General features: G+C 43.6%; 1 protein-coding gene across 2 annotated transcripts in view; it reads left to right on the forward strand.

Annotated features, from left to right (window-relative positions):
- The window catches only part of AHRR (aryl hydrocarbon receptor repressor), a 682,994-nt gene that overhangs the window by 642,515 nt on the left and 16,501 nt on the right, over nucleotides 1-23,978 (forward strand). For both annotated transcript variants that reach the window (XM_063922793.1, XM_063922794.1), the window contains exons 7-8: nucleotides 8,520-8,653; nucleotides 23,689-23,888. In XM_063922793.1, coding sequence (XP_063778863.1) covers nucleotides 8,520-8,653; nucleotides 23,689-23,888 — 334 coding nt within the window. The remainder of the gene's footprint in view (nucleotides 1-8,519; nucleotides 8,654-23,688; nucleotides 23,889-23,978) is intronic.

Raw genomic sequence — 23,978 nt, forward strand, 5'->3', positions numbered from 1 at the left:
TCGCATTGATGTGCCATCCTGGATGAGCTGCACTACCTGAGCCACTTGTGTGGGTTGTAGACTCCATCTCATGCTACCACTAGAGTGAAAGCACCGCCAGCTTTCAAAAGTCACCAAAACATCAGCCAGAAAGCATAAGAGCTGAGAAGTGGTCTGTGGTCACCACCTGCAGAACAACTCCTTTATTGGGGGTGTCTTGCTAATTGCCTATAATTTCCACCTGTTGTCTATTCCATTTGCACAACAGCATGTGAAATTGATTGTCAATGTTGCTTCCTAAGTGGTCAGTTTGATTTCACAGAAGTGTGATTGACTTGGAGTTACATTGTGCTGTTTAAGTGTTCCCTTTATTTTTTTGAGCAGTGTATATATATATATATATATATATATATATATATATAATGTGTGCTGTATTTACATATCACTCAAATAGGTAATGCATACAAATGTGTATAAATTAAGTTTCTGGACTATTCATGATAAAGGTAACGCAGATTTCTCCTGCTTACAATTCACTCCTGATCTGGCCCGCTGTCCCTATACACTAGTATGGGGACCTAAAGTCAGCAAGCTCCAAAAATGCTATACTGTATTTTCAGAGCTTGACTGTGGGAACATTCGCCATCTCCCAGATGGTATTTGTTTCTGCATCCTGACTGTTTACCTATTGTAAGTAGTCCCGGTTGCAAAGAGGAATCTCTTCAAATCCCTCCTCCCCTGACTGTCTCCTTCCGCCGGAAGTCGCACATACGTTCACACAGGTGCAGTCGCAAGATTATAAGATTTGCAGGTACAGCTAATATTTGGATCAGCTGTCTCCATGTGCTCCGGCACTCGCCGCGAGTAGATACTTAATTATCGGGAGGTCATTCGGCTGTGATAGTTAGCAAAATGAATAGGCCTCTAGGTCAGAAAGTATATATATATATATATATATATATATATATATATTAAAAACGGGGGGGATGAAGGATATATAGCGACCCAGGTGTCAGTATAATAAGTATATAGTTGCCAATTTTAATAAATTAAAAGGTATTTATTCACGTACAATTACAAATATAAGAAACATCTAAAAAAATGGGACAATGATAAAACACAACTGAACTAAAAGCACTTAAATGAATGATATAAAACTACAATAAAAGCAAGTATAAGAGCAAGTATAAGAATTTTTTCTTATCTTAAATGAGGTAGGTGAAGGTTACCAACGCGTTTCGTCTGATGAGACTTCTTCAATGGCAACTATATACTTATTATACTGACACCTGGGTCGCTATTTATCCTTCTTTCCCCCCCCCCCGTTTTTAACAAATCTCATTCAGGGAATCACCATCCCTGTACTTATTTGAAGGACCCAGCTGACGCCCCATTAGATACACAGGGGAGTGTCATTCAAGATTGCCAAATTTCACTCTTATAACATATCTGTCTGTATCACAAGTGGCGCAATATTAATCCCTGTTTCATATATATATATATATATATATATATATATATATATATACCAAAGTATAACGAGATAGCCTATTTAAAAGTAATATCCCTATTTATGGGATCAGTTAACTGTCATTGGCCACAATCAATAACGTGTCCACAGTCTTTAATACGACTCTGCACACCACCACCACCCCGTGGTTCAGAAGCTATTCTCACCGCTGGCAATCGTCGCTCCTCTAGGTATAAGAAGTCTAGGAAACATTATCCAATTAGGACAGGGATTTAATAATTTGCTGTTGCTGCCGCAGCCATACACACCCATAGAGAGGGAGAGAAGCCTGTGGTGCCAGTGTTCCAGCAGCGGTATTTTACTGCCTGTCGGCATCGGCATTGTGCCCGCCAGGATTCCGACAGGTGGTCTGGTGATTGCCTCCCTCCACAGCATGGAAACATTAAGCTAACTGTTGAATAATGTGACTCCACTTAAAAGCAATTTTGTGTTATTTTTCCCCCTTTAAACATTTGCTAACCAGGGCTTGCACCTTTCTGTGTTAGCATGGGCCAGTCTAACAGGCAAGAGGGATTCCTGAAATCTGTGAAAAGGCAGGGCTTGTTCTTCCTTAGACAGTAACGAGAGGATGATTTAGCATACATGCACATAAAACGCCCCACATCTACTATGCAAAACAGTCCTTGGGAACCATGCCCAGGTAGCATGAGCACATCTGGTAATAAGGGCCCTCATTCCGAGTTGTTCGCTCGCAAGGCGAATGTAGCAGAGTTACACACGCTAAGCCGCCGCCTACTGGGAGTGAATCTTAGCTTCTTAAAATTGCGACCGACGTACGCGCAATATTGCGATTACAAACGAGTTAGCAGTTTCAGAGTAGCTCCAGACTTACTCTGCCTGTGCGATCATTTCAGTGCTTGTCGTTCCTGGTTGACGTCACAAACACACCCAGCGTTCGCCCAGGCACTCCCACCGTTTCTCCGGCCACTCCTGCGTTTTTTCCGGAAACGGTAGCGTTTTCAGCCACACGCCCCTGAAACGCCGTGTTTCCGCCCAGTAACACCCATTTCCTGTCAATCACATTACGATCGCCGGAGCGAAGAAAAAGCCGTGAGTAAAAATACTTTCATCATAGTAAAGTTACTTGGCGCAGTCGCAGTGCGAACATTGCGCATGCGTACTAAGCGGATTTTCACTGCGATGCGATGAAAAATACCGAGCGAACAACTCGGAATGAGGGCCAAGGTGCATAACACATCAAATATCGCAGTGAGATAGCCAGCCACACAGTGCAGAATGAGCAACACAGGACGCAGTCACTTGACACCAACAAAACACATGTAGTGTGAAGTGTTTGTATTACTGTCTGGGAAAGACTTATGGAGCAGAAAGGATACAGGAATCTATCAAACTGAAACCTTCTGGGCATGTTTCCCAGAGCATCAGAGAGCTGAATGTTAGATGATTTTATTTCATCCTCAGTATGCTAAGGTTCCTCTCAAACAGTTTAACAATTATGATTTTCATTAAACTAAAGTTATTATTTGCTTCATTTCACAAGTCAGAGGATAATCAGACCCAGGGATGGATAGAATAACATTTACTTGACCCATTGCATTATTCCATATATGTGTACTTAGTTGATTAATGTTCCGTGTACAGTAGTTGTGTGTGTTTTCCCAGGTTACATATGTTACAGCTACCGTGCCTCCCCCATGCTACTGGATAGCTAATGTGCTATTAAGCAAAAAAGTAACATCTTGCTATTTATTATCAAATCCTGTACTTACATGTTATATAGATGCAATATAGATGTGTACCTAAATTAGAGTTATATGTTTCTTAAAAGGAAAGTATCACTATTGAGTATATTTTTTTTCTCTTTGCTATCCTCCCTTTGTAAGGCACAGCTGCTATATTCTATTTTTTTTTTTTACATATAAAAAGTGAGGAATGCTACGTTTTGGGGAACAGGGCAAGGAAATGGATCTTTGTGGGTCTGGCTCAATCAAGATGCCACACCAGCCCTCCACCACTCCTCACTGCAGTTTCTGGTGTTTCTATATTCCAAGATAGACATTGTCCCAACCATTGAGGAGACTTGGCATTTCCATTCCAGCTAGACCTATAATATACATGTTGGGGGTAATTCCAAGTTGATCGCAGCAGGAATTTTGTTAGCAGTTGGGCAAAACCACGTGCACTGCAGGAGAGGCAGATTTAACATGTGCAGAGAGAGTTAGATCTGGGTGGGGTGTGTTCAACCTGCAATCTAATTTGCAGTGTAAAAATAAAGCAGCCAGTATTTACCCTGCACAGAAACAAAATAACCCACCCAAATCTAACTATCTCTGCACATCTTATATCTGCCACACCTGCAGTGCACATGTTTTTGCCCAATTGCTAACAAAGGGGGTAATTCCAAGTTGATCGCAGCAGGAACTTTTTTAGCAGTTGGGAAAAACCATGTGCACTGCAGGGGGGGCAGATATAACATTTGCAGAAAGAGTTAGATTTGGGTGGGTTATAGTGTTTCTGTGTAGGGTAAATACTGGCTGCTTTATTGTTACACTGCAAATTAGATTGCAGATTGAACACACCACACCCAAATCTAACTCTCTCTGCACATGTTAAATCTGCCTCCCCTGCAGTGCACATGGTTTTGCCCAACTGCTAACAAAGGGGGTAATTCCAAGTTGATCGCAGCAGGAAATTTTTCAGCAGTTGGGCAAAACCATGTGCACTGCAGGGGGGGGGCAGATATAACATTTGCAGAAAGAGTTAGATTTGGGTGGGTTATAGTGTTTCTGTGTAGGGTAAATACTGGCTGCTTTATTGTTACACTGCAAATTAGATTGCAGATTGAACACATCACACCCAAATCTAACTCTCTCTGCACATGTTAAATCTGCCGTGCACATGGTCTTGCCCAACTGCTAAAAAATTTCCTGCTGCGATCAACTTGGAATTACCCCCATGATTCCTGCTGCGATCAACTTGGAATTACCCCCATTGAGTTTTTCGGATTTGGTAGCATCAGACACGGTTATAGCAAGTTACTACAGAATGACTCTTTATTGTTCGGAAAATGACTCCTGATTTCCTCTCCTTACTCTAACACGTATAAAATAGAACTCAGACTCTCAGCTGTGACTAGTACAAGACCCTTATACTGTATGTTCACTAAAGAATCTTTTTTTCTTATCTTTTTCTTATACTCACACTGTACATGTTTATGCTTGGTTTTAATACAGTATTGTAATATAGATGTGTGTAACGAAAAGAACTAATATAAAAATGGTATACAACAGGTGTGATGCAATACCAGTTTGTCAGTCACAGCTTAATTGTGTGACTTAGACAAGTTAGATGATACAAATTTTTCCAAATGTATAACCAAGCATTTACTAAGATCACAGTGATTATTCCAGGAATTGTTTTATTTATTGCTTATGGATACATGATAAAATACGGGTTTATGAATAACACCCTAGGTCAAGCATAGTTACCTTCTTGGTGTCAGGATCCTGTGCATTGGGATGCCACTGTCTGTATTCTGACTGCCAGCATCCCAAGCACCGGGATCCCGATACCATCGTGCTTCAGTGACCATGGCAGTACAGTTTGCTAATGTTTCAAGAGGGACAGTGTCTAAGCGTTGGATTCTAAGTGGACAGTGGGTGGAAGAGTATAATACAAGATCAGGGTATGTAGGGCAAAGTAATACAGGCAAGCTGCTGCCAATCAATTGCAGATTTTTCAAACTGTAATACAAGCACCTAGCTACATAAACAGGAACGATGCTGGGCATAGGCAACCTAGGCAGTTGCGGCCTAGCTCCAGATGGGGTGCCCAAGGGCGGGTTGGGTATCCCTTTGTACCATCCAAAGTTGGCAGAGTGGATAAGGTCCCAGTGGGACACCTTTACCTCCTAAAAGCACCCTAGACCACCGGGGTATCAGGCACTAGGCCTATGGGGCCAAATAGGCAGTCGCTAGACCTGTGTATGGGTTTGTGTGTTTGTGGAATGGAGTGGAGTGGAGTGGTTACCAGCTTTTTTAAACCTCTGTAAAATATTGGTTTGGTATTACAAACAATGGAACATCACAACCATAACCGCATACTTGCCTACCTGACCCTGTCCATGAGGGAGAAAATGCTCTGTTCCTGGACTTTCCTGGTAATGTATGATTGGAAACACCTTTCTTATCAATTAACTAGCTCACCACAGGTGATGGCAGCAGTGTCGGACTGGGGCATGTAGGGCCCACCGGGGGAATACAGTGGTAGGGGCCATGTTTAGGGGTGTGGCCAGTCTCTAGAGGGGGTGTGCCCAGCCGCCACATTGGTTTGCCTAACCATTTTGCAAGCGTTGGCCCCCTAGATAAATATAGACAGTAAATACTGTAGTGCATGCATGATAATGTACTAGATTAGTAACAGCACAGTCTGGAACCTGATCCCTAGAGAAGGGGGTGGGCCCCCTGGCAGTAGGGCCCACCGGTGGTTTCCCCTGTGGGCCAGTCCAACACTGGATGGCAATCATACATTACCAGGAAAGTCCAGGAACAGAGCATTTTCTCCCTCATGGAGAGGGTCAGGTAGGCAAGTATGCATAACCATCAGACAATCGGAACATTGCGACCATCGCAACTCTGATTTCCCCAGCAGCTACTCATCTGAGGTACACACTGGGGTGCTGGGAGGAGGTTAATTTACATTTCCGGTGCGGCTGCTCCTCTGTGCAGTCGCTGAATGTGTGGGTCCTGCTATGATCTGCAGTACAGCAGACAGGGTGGTCTTCAGGTTGCCGGCGGCCGGGCTCCCGGCGACCAGCATACCGGCGCCGGAATCCTGACTGCCATCATACCGACATCTTTTTTCCCTTTTGGGGGTCCACAACCCCCCTGGAGGGAGAATAGATAGCGTGGCGCGCATAGCGTGCCACCGTGCCCGCAGCATGGCGAGCGCAGCAAGGTCACCCAGCTGTTGATATGCCGGCGGTCGGGATTCCGGCACCGGTATGCTGGTCGCCGGGACCCCGACTGCCGGCAAACCATACTACACCCCAGCAGACACTGTGGGAGAGTGCAGGGATACATAGTGGCCAGAGGTCCCTCTGATTGGTGGTTGCTAGAAGGATATCTTCCGGCAGCTGGTCACTCTGTGTTTCTGACTGGTCGCATGATTTGCGATACAGGTCAGATAATGCACATTCTGGTGTGGTATTAACCGATCCAATGCGACCACGCCAGGCAAGTGGTTAATAGATACTTAGGTTTTCTCTCCTACTTGGAGAAGTGTCTTTCAGTATGTCATCCACAGAGCACATGTGGTTGCAATCAGTCATCAACTGAAAGATGTGGCACTATTCTTCCATTTTTTTATTATTATTATTTTATTTTTTTACAAATGGTGCTGTACCTTTCCCACAAAATACCACACACTGGTAGAAACAATGCTGCAATACCAAAAAGAAACTCTGGTCCCCCAGGATGCATGTGCACTCATATTCATGTGTTACCACCAACTTCCCCAGGCTGTGAGGCTACCGAAGCTTCAAGATCAACCCCTCACCTCCATCATCACTACCTTTTCTTACTTTTTTGTAGTAGTTTTTTATTTCGGAGGAACAAATGTTCCATTTTTAAATCTCACAGTTTATATTAAACTAGGCATAATATCCCATCCCTTTCAACCAGCACGTTCATGGATTACACAGGCTCTGTGGCCATACCTCCCAACATCACCCTCTCCAGGAGGGACACAATGCTCTGCTTCTGGACTTTTCTCTTAATTTATTATTGCCAACACCTGTTTTGAACAGGTTAATGGACAAGAAAGGTGTTTCAGCACAGGTGATGGCAATGATAGATTAAGAGGGAAGTCCAGGAGCAGAGCAGAGCATTCTGTCCCTCCTGAAGAGGGTCATGTTGGGAGTTATATATGGCTGATTAAAACCAGGTGAAATTCAGGTTTCAAGTCTGCCAGCCACAGAACATGTGAAATGCATTAGTGTCCTGGTTTAAAGGAATAGTATTGTAAGCCTATATTAAGCTCATTCAATGCTCTGTCAGTTTCCAAAACTCTGCCATTACAGTCCAGGTTTTAAGGATATCCATGTTTGAGTACAGGTGGTTAAATTAAATTGACTAAGGTATTAATTAAGTAACCTGTGCTCAAACATGGCTATCCTTAAAACCTGGACTGTAATGGCGGAGTTTGGGAAACTCTGCGATGTGTAACAGGCCCTGATCAATTTATTTTCATTGTATTGATTGCTTTATGCACGCTACTGTTAGCATTTTATAAACCGATTGAAGTGAACACACTTTTCTCATACAAATGAAACATTTCTGTTTGAAGCAGTTGCTCTCCTTACTTTGTAAATGGAGTAGAAAGCAGCCTTGTGTCACTACTTTATAGTGGGTGGGTGGAGAAAACCTTCGCGTTTCTTTACAGGAAAAAAATGTTGCTAATGTGGGTAATTCTGAGTTGATCGCAGCAGGAATTTTGTTAGCAGTTGGGCAAAACCATGTGCACTGCAGGGGAGGCAGATATAACATGTGCAGAGAGAGTTAGATTTGGTTGCGGTGAGTTCAATCTGCAATCTAAATTGCAGTGTAAAAATAAAGCAGCCAGTATTTACCCTGCACAGAAACAAAATAATCCACCCAAATCTAACTCTCTCTGCAAATGTTATATCTGCCCCCCCCCCCCCCCCCCCCCCCCTGCAGTGCACATGGTTTTGCCCAACTGCTAAAAAATGTCCTGCTGCGATCAACTTGGAATTACCCCCTATGTTTGTTTTTTTCCCTTTTTTTGAGGTGAGGTGACTTCAACAGCCATGCAGCCCTTTCCAACATAAATTGATAGCTTTCAGAATTAATATAACATCCCAATTCACCCACCCCACTATCATGCTATTTATATGTAACGGATAGACCTATCTCCGAGTCCCAGCAATCTGCACTGACAATACACATCCCTGAAATAATACATTGTCCAGATTACTGTGAACTTGTTAATGTCATATTCTTGTCCCTCATATGACTGTTTCATTACACAGGAGAAGACTTCTTCCTCAAAAAACTGTTCAAAGCACAAGAGTCAGACTCCAACACTTCAGAGTACTCCTCATTTCTCAACAGATGCTTTGTGTGCCGAGTCCGTTGCCTCCTGGATAGCACTTCTGGATTTCTGGTGAGCTAAGGATTCCAAATCAACCTAATGATATATTATTTGCAGAAAATAACATAGAAAGATACAAATAATAATAATATTTCAATATTTAGGGACCTATTTATCAAGGGTTTGTTTTCATAATATGACGTCTAAACTGTAGTTTCTGTATAAATGCATGAATTGTTACTGTGTAGTTATAATCTCATCCAGTGGTTGATTCTGGTATCCGGCTTCTAGGTCGACAGTAACTAGGTCGACAGGGTCTGGTCGACAGGTCAAAAGATCGACATGAGTTTTTCAAATTTTTTCTTTATTTGAACTTTTTCATACTTAACGATCCACACAGACTATGACTGGGAATAGTAACCTGCCCGAAGCATGGCGAGTGAAGCGAGCTATGCACTAATTGGGGTTCCCGGTCACTGTACGGAGAAAAGACACCAACAAAACATTAAAAACTCATGTCGACCTTTTGACCTGTCGACCTAGACCATGTTGACCTACAGACCCTGTCGACCTAGCATCCTTGTCGACCTAGTTACAGGTCGACCGATAGTGGTCGACCTAGACACCGTCTACCTAGTTACTGTCGACCCTCCACACCACACCCGTGGATTCTACCTATGGGCTGCAGGACTGTCACTTTTATTTCCTCAGGCTATTCCTATGGCAGGGCCGGATTAATATGGCAGGGCCGGATTAACAATGGGGCGGATGGAGCTGCAGCTCCAGGCCCCCATGATAATAGGCCCAGACAGTGCTGGCAGACATTGGTGGCAAGAAAAAAAATTCTGTCATCAGTGGCAGTCTGAAGCGCCACTCACCCCCTCCCTCGCCCCCTCCACCCCACCTAGTGCCCACATACATTACAGCAGCACCATCCCCGTTTTATGTGCAGCCAGTACGGTAGTATGCCCCTTTGCCGGATCTAGTGCTAAGAGGCTGGCCTAGGCGGAAACAAGACGGAAGGAGGCTGTCCAGCCCCTCCACTCCACTCGTGTTTCCTCCCTGTCCTCTTACTGCCTCCTCTCTGAAGCTGTTTTGGCAGCGCCACTGACAAGGGGACCTGCTGTTGCTGAAGGTACAGTGCCGCCTGTACAGAGGAGAGGGGGGTCGTGAGGAGAAGTATGTACACTGTGATGAGAGGATGTACACAGTAATTCCAGTATGAGGAGGGGGTGAGGTGTAGAGATGATAGATTATAGGATTGCTATGACATGACTGTAGTGAATTATACTAGTCAAGAGGACAAGGAGAATTACGTGTTCCATATGCCATTTGATGACAAGTCAGGGCAGCAATTAAAACAGAGGAAAGAGTTCATGAAGCAAGTGATAAGGCAGTTGTTTCCAAACTTTTTTGAATCACGGCTCCCTAGAATATCAGATTTTTTTTCACGGCACCCCTAGGCCAGGGGCAAACGCAGGATTTTTACAGGGGGGTTTCCTATGTAAATACAAAAAAAATAATAATAATAATAAAATATATATATATATATATATATATATATATATATATATAGTGTATGTCCCCACGATTCCGATTCCAGAGCAAGGAGTGTTGCCAGTGCTGTATGTATGTATGTATGTATGTGTGTGTATATATATATATATATATATATATATATGGGTGACCTGTACCTACCTCTCTCTAAGATAAGGATCTTTTATACTCTTTTATTTGGTGCTTTTAGTTCAGTTGTGTTTTAAATTGTCCCATTTTTTATGTATCTCTTTTATGTTTGAATTTTTATGTGAATAAATAGTTTTTAACTTTTTAAACTTACTGCTAGTTATTACCTTACTGACACCAAGGTCGCTACAAACCCTCATCCCCTCCTATTCATATATACACACACACACACACACACACACACACGGCACTCCCTTGATAGTACCACCATTCACTTGTCAGGGTGCACTCCTATATACAGAGTATATACAGTGTATGTATATATATATATATATATATATATACTAGAGATGAGCGGATTCGGTTTTACTCGGTTTTACTCGGTTCTCAAAACCGAATCTTATTGGCTATCCAAAACACGTGACATCCGTGAGCCAATAAGATTCGGTTTTGAGAACCGAGTAAAACCGAGTAAAACCGAATCCGCTCATCTCTAATATATACGCAAGCAGGCCAGCTGGACGGCACTCAAGGAGACTGGATATAATCAACAAACAGACAGCTGAAGCTGGTATGCAGTCAACGTTTCAGAACTTTACTTCTTTTTTCAAGAAGTAAAGTTCTGAAACGTTGACTGCATACCAGCTTCAGCTGTCTGTTTGTTGATTATATCCAGTCTCCTTGAGTGCCGTCCAGCTGGCCTGCTTGCGTATATGGTGTGTCCAGGTCAGGCACCGGAGCGTGCTGTGTCTTTCAGTCAGGTGGAGTGCCGAACATTTTTGGTCTTTATATATATATATATTTATATATACACATACACACACACATATAGCACACATGTCACAAACACACTCACATATAGCTTTATATAGCACACCTGAATGTCATAAATACACACACACACACACACACAGTTACAGTATATGCAGTGAATATACATTTATGTTACACACACAGACACACTGTCACACACACACACCTCTTTCACAAAAAGGTTAAAAAACAAAACAAAGCCACTATCATGTAGAGAAAATATACCACCATTATTTATTAAAGTAACCCCCCCCCCTCCCCCAGAAAACCCCTGCTCACATCCCCAGACCTGTGATTCTAAATATATTGTACACTCTTTTGCAGAGTGGAATACAGTGTCTGAGCACTGACCCGGCCAGCATCAGAACCCCTTCCACTCCTCCCCCTTGGGACCCATCAGCACCCACCAACTACCTGGTGGCTTGCTGCTGAGTCCGTGGAGCCTCACCCGGCCAGCTCTCTGCATCAAAGCTCCATGGTACAGTAGCTTCCTGAGGCTGACAGGAGCTGTGCGCTGCAGCTCCCTCTAGTGTCCATTCAGCCAGCGTCTCAGTGTGGAGGAGGTAGCTGCCGCAAGGCAGAAACAGCCTGCGGAGCTCCTCCGTGTCAAACTAAATAAATAAATATTGGTCAGCGGCGCGATGGATCGGCGGGCAGGGGGGGTTTCCAGGTACTCGGAAATCCCCCCTGCGTGCGCGTATGTAGGCCAAAAATTTCTTATTGAGAAATTTAGAAAGAAATATTACATTAAGTAGGTCGCGTTTATATGTCATCCTTAGGGTCAGTTGTGTGGTGAGGGACAGGATTCACTTCTGTTTGGCCACATATTTTATGACTGGCAGCCACCAGCACTGGTTTTGCCTATTATATTGACCATGAATAATTTTAATTGGTCCTGGACCACCAACCCAGGGCACCCCTGCAAGTGTCCCGAGGCACCCCAGGGAGCCATGGCACACAGTTTGGGAAACTCTGTGATAAGGTGTTTCCTCTGACTATAGAGAGACAATCGTCCGGTCTGGGGAGAATTAGGCAGGGAGGAGGAGGAAATACAGGGGTGTGTGTGTGTGTGTGGGGGGGGGGGGGGGATGCTTCTCTCAATCCTTTCTCAACCCTCTCTCTCACACACTTCTCCCCTCTTTGTCTCCCCCTTTTTTCTCTCTCTTTATCCCCTTCTCTCTCTCTCTCCTTCCTCTCTCTGTGTCTCCCACACTTCTCTCTCTCTCTCTTTTTCTCTCTTTGTCTCCCCTCTTTTCTCTCTGTGTGTCTCCCAGCCTTCTTTCTCTTTCTCTCTCTCTGTCTCCCACGTCTGTGTGTGTGTGTGTGTGTGTGTGTGTGTGTGTGTGTGTGTGTGTGTGTGTGTGTGTGTGTGTGGGGGTGTGTGTGTGTGTCTCTCACCCTCCTCTCTCTCTTTGTCTCTCTCTTCTCACTCTCTGTGTCTCCCACCCTTCTTTCTTTCTCTCTCTGTGTCTCCACCCTTCTCGCTCTCTGTGTCTCCCCCTTTTCACTCTGTCTCCCACCCTTCTTTCTCTCTCTTTCTCTCACTCACTCACTCTGTCTCCCACCCTTCTTTCTCTCTCTCTGTCCCCCCTTTCTCTCTCTCTCTCTCTCTCTCTCTCTCTCTCTGTGTCTCCCACCCTTCTCTTTCTCTTTCTCTCTGTCTCCCCCATTCTCGCTCTTTGTCTCCCTTCTCTCTCTCTCTGGGTCTCCCACTCTTATCTCTTATCTCTCTCTGTCTTTCTGTCTCCCACCCTTCTCTTTACCTCTCTCTCTCTACCCATTCTCTCTCTCTCTCTCTCTCTCTCTCTCTCGCTCTCTCTCTCCTCCTTCTCTCTCTGTGTGTGTCTCCCCCTTCTTGCTCTCTGTGTCTCCCACCCTTCTCTCTCTTTCTCTCTCTGTCGCCCCCCCTCTCTCTCTCTGTCTCCACTTCTCTCTCTCTTTGTGTGTCTCTCTCTCTGTCTCCCACATTCTCTTTCTCTGTCTCTCTATGTCTCCCCCTTCTCTCTCCGCTCCCTCTCTCTCACTCTCTCTCCCCTCCCCCTCTATCGGTCTCCCCTTTCTCTTTGCTCCCCCCTTCTCTCTCTCTGTCTCCCCCTCCTTCTCTTTCTGTCTCTGTCTCCCCCCTTCTTTCTCTTTCTGCCCCTCTCTCTGTGTCTCCCCCTTACCAGGGCCGGTTCAGGAAAGGGGCGTGGCCTAATACAGGGGGCGTGGTGAGTCACGCCCCCTGTACATTGAAAGCGCCGCTTGAATGCTGAGCGGTGCGCGATGACGTCATCGCGCACCGCACAGCAAAAGGTCCTCTCCACGAAGAGAAACTAGACGCTATGCGTCTAGTTCCCTTCGTGGAGAGGACCTTTGCTGTGCGGTGCGCGATGACGTCATCGCGCACCGCTCAGCAGTTACTCTCCACGAAGGGAAACTAGACGCATAGCGTCTAGTTCCCTTCACAGGAGGCGCCGAGGACGGGGACGGCAGCGGGCAGCGGAGGCGGACGGGGGACACAGCGGGCAGCAGTGGCGGATCTTGCCACGGTGCGGCGCCCTCCGGATGGCGCCAGCGCCCTCCGGATGGCGCCAGCGCCCTCCGGAAGGCGGCGCCCCGGGCAAAAGTCCTGCTTGCCCGTGGCAAGAACCGCCACTGCCCCTTACCTCTCTTACTCTCTCCCCTCCTTCTCTCTCTGTCTCCCCTCTTCTCTCTCCTCTCCCTTCCTCCCCCTCTACCTCTCTTCCCCCTCTCTGTGTCTCCCCCTTCTCTCTCTGCCTTACCCCTTCTCTCTCTGTATGTCTCCTCTCTCTCTATCCCCTTTCCCTAATGTAAGTATGCTATGGAGGGTTAGGGTTAGGCTGCGGGAGGGAAGGTTAGGGTTAGGCACTAGGGTGAAGGTTAGTGTTAGGCTGTGGGAGAAGAAGGTTAGGGCTAGGCTGCATGAGGGGAGGGTTAGGGTTAGGCTTCGGGAGGTTTAGGGAGAGGGTAAGGGGTAGGGTTAGTTTACTTACCAAGAAGTGTCGGGATTCTGACCGCCAGCATCCTCACTGTCAGGATCCTGCACCCAAACCATAGAGGGCCACATATACAGTATTCATAGGCACATACAGACATACAGAAGAACGTACAGACAGGCGCACATATGGACATAGAGGAGCACATACAGATATAGGCACATAAAGACAAAGAGGAGCACATATAGACATACTGTAGGCACATACGGACATAGGCACATATGGACACAGATGAGCACATACAGACATAGGCACATACAGACATAGGCACATATAGGCATACTGTAGACTCATACGTACATAGAGGACCTCATGAGCTCCAAATTCTAACTTGCCACTGGATTGACTTTACACCCCTGGATGCTGTCCCACAAACAACACAGAACACATCCCCACAGCACTAGTCACACTCTTGTGGTGGCACACAATAGGCCCTTCAGCAATTTCAGCTCAAGGCCCATGTGGACCTTAATCTGGCACTGACCTATGGAGGCAATATCTGCATGTCTGAGATAATCTAGTCACCTTGTAAACACAGTTTCTGACCTCATCTACAGTATGCAGTCCACAGGCTAATTTAACCTTTTAACTATTTTCAATAATGTGGCCACTGTTATACTATATACTGGTTTATACACACAGAGGACAGATGGAATACATCACAAAATTACATAGAAAGTACATGTGGATAATAACATTAGAAATATATCACAACCTTGGCATACTGTATATTCATAATATATAGCAACATTCATGATAAAAATGTGTATTAAATGTACCATATTAACCCACATTGAACCACTGGCTAACGTGGGCACAAGTAGCACCCCAAAAGTCCTTGACTTAAAGGCACCACTTTCATCACAGTCCAGTGGAAGTGATGTATCAGAATCAGGGCTATAAATGTCCTTTAGCCTAATCTATGGTTTCCTGACACATGGTAAATGCTATTCCAAATTTTAGTACATAATCTAAAAGTGCATGGAATCTAGTTTATTTTCTATTGGTTTTAAATATAATATTGTCCATATAATGACCTTCATTCGTGATACACATCTGTAGTTGATTCCTGAAGTTCCTCATCACTTGGATGGTCATTTCCGGCGTTACCGCTGCAGTTTCTTGCTGAAGCTCACTTTCATTTGTCTGGCTACGTTAACAAGCCGAATTTTCATTACTGGTTGGAAAACAGTCCTCATCAGCTTCATTAAAGACCTCTACACAGCCAATGGGTCCATCTGATTGCTGATGTCTACAAACATTGACCAAGAAACATTAATGAACTGAAGGCTGCTATACACCAAGAAATAACTAGAACATGTTCAAAACCAATTGAAAATAAACTGTATTCTCTATGCACTTTTAGGGCATAGTTATGTACTAAAATTTTGAATAGCATTTACCATGACTTATTTTTGTTAACCTTTAAAATCTGGGAGGTTTTTTTTTTGCCTCACTCTGTACTCCAACCTCTATTCTATGATTTGTCAGGACTCTCTGCATTTGTAACCCACCAAGCATTGTGATATTCACATCCATGTCACCTATACATGATCAGATGAGTGCTGCTTGATAATCAGGCTGTAATCTCAAAAATATTTTTTACCCACTTGTGCTCAGCACGGGGGAATGTATATGTTAGACATCAGATTTATCCTGCAAATATACAGTATAAGGTTTTTGCCCACTCCCTGTCATATTCCCGGGACTTTCCTGAAGTGGTAAAGTCCCCAGTGACATTACAATATATTCCTCTCCATGATATATTGTACTGCAGAATATTAGACCCCAATAAGAAGAAATTAAAGGTGTTATAGGTAAGACAAGTCCGCTAATGGATCATTGAGCTCTGCAAGCAGACTTTCTGTACTATAACTTTCATAGAAGCTAAGTCTAAGGGGGGGTACTCACGGCGCAATCGCTGCTTAAAATCTAAGCAATCTGACTAGATTGCTTAGATTTTAAGCAGTGATCTCTATGTGTGTACCCCTCACAGCGATAGCGATGCGCAGCCCCGCGCATCGCTATCGCTTGTGCTAGATTGGCCAATCTAGCAGGTCGCTCATATCACCCGCTGGGTGAAATGAGCGCCCCCCCCCCCCCGTCTCCCCCCACATGTTCAGCACACATCGCGCTGTGCTGAGCGGGGGGAGAGATATGTGTTAAGCAGTTCGCTCAGCACACATCTCTCCCCAAATCGGGCCGTGAATATGGCCCATAAAGGTGTGTACACACGGTAAGATAAATCTGTAAGATTTAGTCTATATAGTAAAAATCTTAAGGAAAGTTAGTGCATATCTCATGGTGCTAGGCAGCTTGCGATACTGATTCGATCCCGATGCAACACTCCAATGGGGTCGGTATCGCAAGGCTAGATAGACTGTGCAGGCAGGTCAATCTTGACTATCTAGTGTACTGTCTAGTACAAAGTATAGTCAAAATTGGCACTTAGTCAAAATCGTACATGGGGGCTAATTCAGACCTGAACTGCACTTCTCTTAAGTTGTGTGCAATTGGACATACTGTGTTACCGTGCGACCACATCAGGATACGATCTTAGTGTTGTTGATGCAGCGAAAGAGGAGGAGAGCTCTGTGCCATCTTTATGCAGGCTTCCCTCTGTCGCCTGCATGTGCCGAGTAGACTCTGGCCCTCTGGGCCTAATTCATACCTGATCGCTAGGCTGCGTTTTCGTACAGCCTGCGATCAGGTCTAAACTGCGCATGCATATGCACCGCAATGTGCAGGCGCGTCACATGGGTACAAAGTGGATTGCCATTCAGTGATGGGTTTGTGCGAAGGATCCATTCGTACGGGCGTTCGCTAGGTGATTGACAGGAAGAAGGCGTTCGTGGGTGGTAACTGACCATTTTCTGGGGGTGTTTGGAAAAACGCAGGCGTGTCCAAGCGTTTGCAGGTAGGGTTCCTGACGTCAATTCCAGTCCCGGACAGGCTGAAGTGATCGCAGTGGCTGAGTAAGTCCGGGGCTACTCAGAGACTGCACAAAATCTGTTTGTACAGCTCGGCTGCACATGCGTTCGATCACTTGCAAAGCGAAAATACCCTCTCCCCATTGGTGGCGACTATGCGATTGTGAACGCAGGACTGCAAAAAAACCCTAGTGAGCGAACAGGTCTGAATTAGGCCCATCGACAAAATGGAAAGTACAGATAGTCAAAATTTGTGCTATCTGGGCTCTGGGGGAGTTCAAGGGAAATCGCATAGTCAAAATATTTTTATACAATCATCTTTAAATATTTACAAAGGCAAATATATAACAAATTCAAACGTTAACTAAAGTTCCTATAAATAAAGATTCAGTGCATCAATAAATAGGGGGAGTCACATACTACAAATAAACGTTCTTTCAAAGTTAAAGTAGACCCAGATTTGTTTTACCCCTCATCAATAAAATTGTGCCATAAACCTGGATTTGATTAATGTAGCCTGTATAATTCCCTTCCTTGCTCGCATGTAATATTTTATGCAAGTAGAGTAAGAATGTATAATGCAGAATGATATGGTTAGCATGTAATAACTGTAATAAACACTCTGAGGGTAATTGGTTTCATAAAGATGAGGGATAATTTCCAGCTGTATTCCAAATCTCCAGTAGTACTGTAAAGCAGCAGTTCTCAAACTGGGAGCCCTGGCTCCTTGGGGTGCCTCAGGACACTTGCAGGGGTGCCCTGGGTTGGTGGTCCAGAACCAATTCAAATTATTCATGGTCAATGTAATAGGTAAAACCTGGGCTGGTGGCTGCCAATCATAAAATATGTGCACAAACAGAAGCGAATCCTCACCACATAACTGACCCTAAGGATGACATATAAACACAATTTACTTCATTTAATATTTATCTCTAAATTTCTCAATGAGAACCCTTTGGCCTAGGAGTGAAAAGAAATCTGAAAATCCAGGGTGCCATTATTCAAAAAAGTTTGGGAACCACTGATAGAGTATATCACGTTTTCTTCAGCGTAATAATACATGACAGAAAAATAAACTATGTCCATTTATTCAAAGAATTCTGCATGACGGCTTTTTATATATGTAGAATTTGGGAGTTTTAGACTTTGGGCTAGTATATGGCAAGAATTTAGGGAACATAGGGGTTATTTAGAGATGGACGCAGATCTTGCTTCCACACAAGATCTGCTTCTATCTACTCATATGCTGGGGGCTGCCCAGCACAGGCCAAGGCTGCCCAGCATGTGTGACGCGCTGCCCCATGATACGTTCACAATTTAATTGCGAATGCATCGATTAGAGGACGACCCCTGCCTGTGCAGTCTGGCTGCACTGGCAGGTGGTCCGGCACCATTTTCTATCTCAGAGCGGCTGCGTGTGACATCACGCTGCCGTCCCTGAAAATTGCTCCCAACACTCCCTTGTTTTGCCAACCACACCCCCGCAATGCTGTGTCGTCCTCCAACCAACGCCGACTGCTGTCAATCATCTTGTGGTCACATCCTTAGGGGATGCGACCACAATATGAATGATCCCGCAGGACTGATGCAGCCACTGTGCATGCACAGTTTGCTGATTCACTGCAAACTGCAATGCAGCCTCAGACCAGGAATTGGTCCCGATAATTATCATTTCTAGTTGACGCATATCATGGCAAAAAGAAATGAAGTTTAGCCTAAATTTACCAGCAATAAAATGCAGAGACAGAGGCACTGATAGGAGCTGTCCCTTCAATGTGTAAGAGTGAAAGTGATCACTAAGGTGAACACTTTACGTCTGGGTTCAGACCCGCATGTGCTAGTGGAGATCAGCGGGAATCTACAATGGCGTTTGTTATCAAAGCTAAGTTCCAGAAACCTACGTTTTTCGGAACTTGGTAAATTTCAAAATGTATCCATACAATCCAATGGGGCTGCTTCTGCGAACGAAAATGGATTGACCGCAGCAGATATTAGAGATGCTGTATTCCCCTTTCTTAAATCCCGAGGATACTTAGTTTTTCTGGGTGTAGTCTGAAATTAGTTGTTTTTGGGGGACTTCCCGCAATATCCCTTTGATAAATATACCCCTTAGTTTTGTATTGAAGGTCTGGGAAAGATTTGGAGGAGTTCATATTTAGGATTTGGTCTAACTCTCCCAGGGAAAGAATTAGTTTTATTTATGACTTTTGCTATCTAGGCTCCATTCCTGGGAGATCTAACAGTGGCTTTGCTGTGTTTTGTGGTCCCATATGAATTTCTCATTTGGCCAAGTCATCAAACCAGCCTTCAGTTCATGAATTATTCAATAATATGCTATGTCGTTGACATGTAATGAACATCACAAGACAAGTAAAGTGGATGGATGAAAATGCATGCTAATATAGGGGGTATTGGGTATTATTATTGGATAATAACCAATTCTATTGGGTATTATTATTGATATATTACATCATACTAAGCATCCAACTAAGAGATTCCCCGATTTTATTGGGGGTTTATTCCGCACAAGACTTGCAAGGTAAGTGAATGATACTAAGACCAACTATTACAAGAGTAATACAAGAGTCCCGTATATGTAACTCGTGGGTGGCAGTGCTCCCAAGGAATTTTGCGTAATACAAGATAAGTCATCCCGCCGTTGTCTCTTTGGCGTATCATGCCTCTCTCTGGCTTTGGACCGCATACGGCTTAAGGGCGTATGGCCGCAGCTTTAATTGTCACAAATGTGTTGGTCCAGCTGGTATCCACAAATCATTAGTTAAATGTAGATCTCATGTGAAATAATCATTTAATATAATCCCGTCAAGGTTACTACCAGCCTATTTGATAAGAGCATATAGGAGCACTATACCAGCTGGACCTACACAGGTGTGACAATTAAAGCTGCGGCCATACGCCCTTAAGCCGTATGCGGTCCAAAGCCAGAGAGAGGCATGATACGCCAAAGAGACAACGGCGGGATGACGTCACCGCGGTAACTAACCGCGAGGTTTAAATAGAGCAAAAGGGAGCAGTGAGTTTATTTCTGATGAAGCCGCTGAACACGGAGGGAGGCGGGGAAACGCGTTATGGACTCATATATCTCCGCTCCATACCACTGCCAACTGTACTGCTCACTGCCAGTAATATCTTCAGATCTACACGGATGATTCCCTCCAGAGATGACTGCCCTTAAAGGTTAAAAGCACCAGCAGCCGGGAGGAGTTCACTGTGATCTTAATGCTGGAAGAGAGCGGTGAGCATACATATTCTGTCTGGCCAGACACTTTTAAGAATTAATCCTTTTAGCTTCAACGGATCCCAATTTCTGAATGGACTTCCTGTCACGTTGTTGTCATTGAAACCCATTATTGCAGCTACCAGTGATTATTGCTGGCTGGATTTATCAGCGTACAGTGTGTCACGCTGCTACATTATTTCTACAGTGATACAGTGTTTTTAAATATCTGAATGGACTGCTACATTGTTAAAGTGGACTGATTTAATATAGCAGTCAAAACATACACTATAGAGGATATTGCTGAATGAGCTTTTGTCTATTTTATCAATAGTGTTCAGACAGAAAAGAGCATATTTCATGTTTTTTAAAATAATATATTGATGTGTTTCAATTACCGGCTGGTGGTTATGTTTGTTGGTTTTATTAAATTGTATTTGTTATCTTTTGAAATGAAGCAATACATTTTTGCCCAATCTATATGCGCTACAATATCTCTGTTTTATGATTTTTTTCTTCTGATAAGGTTGAGTAGCCTTATTTTTGTTGGCTGCATTTAGATTGGTGTGTATCAAGCGCTTGGCTATATTTGATTGCTTTTTTAAATAGTAGAGACAAGCTGCCAGTGTTCACCAAAAGGGGAGAGTCACAACTTTTGGAGTATACCCTCAGAAAAACTCTAAATCAGACAGAACCTGAGATATCTGGCTGGGAAGAGCAATTAACGGGTTTGGATGGGGACCACTGCTTTGAAGTCCGATATCTCTGGTTCCCCAGGGCCGATTTTCAAAAATCTGGTACCCGTGGAAAGAGGGAACCCTCAGCTATCAGCCTAAGGTCCTTATACTCCTGGGGCAAGAGCCCATTGAGCACATACGAAAAGACGTCCCCAGCTGCCAGCCTTGCACTTGGGTTGAGCGTACCATCAAGGAATGAAATTCTAGATTGCTAAAGGCCGTTATATAACATTAGTTGTAAGTTAAGAAAAAAAGTTTGAGTATAGAAACAGCAGCAGAAGGGCCATGTATCTGTAGCAAGAAATGCCTTGTAGCTCACTGGCTTCTCCAACTGACACACAAAACTTACTGTACAGTACTATCCTGGAGCATAACTACAACTGCTGCGCAGCTCTGGTATGTAGTTTGCGCCATCCATTATCAACATATTTAACAAGGTTTTTACAAAGCAAATGTTGTTTCTTGTCCCTTTCTGTTGTATAATAAACATAATTAGAGGTCTAATGGGTAATGACAAGAGGGTTTGCATCTCACTGCCACCACTGAAGCTGCTATAAGAGTGCCAGACTGAATGTGCCAAGCAACTGCAATACAGTAAGAATTTGTGTATGAGCTTCAGTGCCCGAATCTTTGGAAACCGCCTCTCTTTAGCGAATAAAGGAAACTGTTGGGTCAAATATCTTAAAGCAATCCCAGGTCCGTCCACTTATTTGTGCTTTAAAACATTGCATCACAAAGATTTCCTGATGCTCCTAAACAACGGGAAAGTGGACAGAGGTTTTTACCTGGCACTCAATAGAAAGTAAGCCTTTTCTCTAGAAATATTACGTTAGAAAATTGGCGTAACTATTTGGTATTCCTGATCATTGCTATTTTCTGATGCTTCTCAATGGTACACAGTACTAGCATTTTTTTTTTAAAATGTGGGTTGTCATTTTTAATTCTTATAACTATTTCCGGACACAAGAATAAATCAGTGAAATGATTTCAGAAATGAATAAAATAAGGGTTTAAACTAGCTACTATCAATCTTGTATTGTCTTGTACTATTTGGTGAGTCCCAGTGCCTTTTTTCAGAGTGCCAGTACTTTTTTTTCATAGAATAAAGTTCTGTTACTGATGCAGAAAGCACATTAATGGGGATACCGATTATTCTGTATAAATTTCAGTGTAGTTCAGAATTATGCAACATCCCCATCTAGTGGAGAACACAGCAGTTATAATTTATAACTACATATGTATAGAATACATTATTTAAAGATTATATATTTATAGGCAGTAACGTAAATCATAAGTATTTTCACATTTTATCAGCTATAGATTTTATTTACATTTCAGATTTTAAAACCTATTAATCAAGACATTCAGCCCTGTTAGTCACGAGGAAACAGCAGTTTATGTATGATTATCACTAAATGAACTAAAAACCCTATTTATAAATCCTGTAACACAAGAGATATTGCAATTATCTGCTGCATTATTGGCAGAATCTGAGTACACTATCGTCCTCATACAAAGTATGGGGACTTTACGGTTGTGCTATTTATCAAGCTCCAAACACAAAAAAACTTCCCCCCCGTTCCCTTTTCTGCTCCCAATTATACATGTTATGATTATAGAATGTTTGTTAAGATCTATAGATAATACTGTACTTTGTGTTTATTCTAACAGATCATATAACATTGAACCAAAGTGGCCAAAAACGAGTTTCCTGAAATGCCATGCAACGCCACAAGATATATATATACTTTGCGGCTCATGTTTTAACATTAATCCACCTTTCCAAAATATATATACACTTACATCAGTAATAATATGAAAACCACCTGCCTAATATTGTGTCTCCACATTGCCTCTGAAGGTTTCCCGTGGCATCTGGTACCAAGACGTTAGTAGCAGATAACATCAACTTCAAGAACTTACTGTACACTTGCCGCCTAGTATATGTAACCCTTTGATAGGTGCCATTGTAATAAGATACTTCACCTGTCACTGGTTTTGATGTTCTTGGTGATAGGTGTAAATTATAACTATACAGGTCGAGTCTCCCATATATGTACTTCCAAAAAACGAAATATTCTGAAAAACAATATATCGAGGCAGCCGTGATGTTATGACATGACCTGACGTTATGATGTCACCAATGTTAATGGCCGATGACTGTCGGCCTGAGAGTAGCTTTGGAACCATTCCCTCACCGGGAACTACTCCCCCATCCTGCTGGACTCCCTGAAACACAAATAGGGCCCTGCTGCCCTCCCCCCCCCCCCCCCCCCTTACCCCCAGACCTCCCTGCAATACCCGCTGGACGCTCATGGATCCTGCCGGACTCCCGCAATACATGCCGGAATTTCCCATGTAGGCAGCTGGACCCTCCACGTGGTCACTGCAGGGATCCCATGGATCCCCCACAGATGCCTCAGGACCCCACCACAGACGCCGCCAAAAATAAAACATATCCCACATACGAAATGCTCCGGGTCCTGACCTGTATATAAATATACATATAGACACACACATGCAAAAATACATACACACATTCTGGTATTGAAATTGACCAGTATAACTATACATAGTTTCTGCACAAAGCCTAATGAGAAGGACTGTATAATAATACCTGAGATATTGTATGTAGTCATTTTTATTAGGTTACATTTGTTGGATAATAACTATTCTCCATATGAATATGTTTTATGTCATACAGACAATGCAGTTTGAAGGAAAACTGAAGTTCCTCTTTGGGCAAAAGAAGAAAGGATGCACAGGAACTGCTCCCGCACCACAGATGGCATTGTTCTGCATAGCCGTGCCACTTCTGCTTCCTCCTGTCGCTGACATGAAAATGAAGAGCGTTCTTGTGAGGGCACAGAAAAAACCTGGTGCGCCTTTCAACATGGAAAACACGTAAATCACATTTCTATCAAATACCTCATTTGTTGGGCTTGTTGTATTGCAATGGTACTGAAATTGTAAATGTATTATTACTTTCAATTA

This window comes from Pseudophryne corroboree, chromosome 5, assembly GCF_028390025.1.
Source record: "Pseudophryne corroboree isolate aPseCor3 chromosome 5, aPseCor3.hap2, whole genome shotgun sequence".
NCBI classification, from domain to species: domain Eukaryota; kingdom Metazoa; phylum Chordata; class Amphibia; order Anura; family Myobatrachidae; genus Pseudophryne; species Pseudophryne corroboree.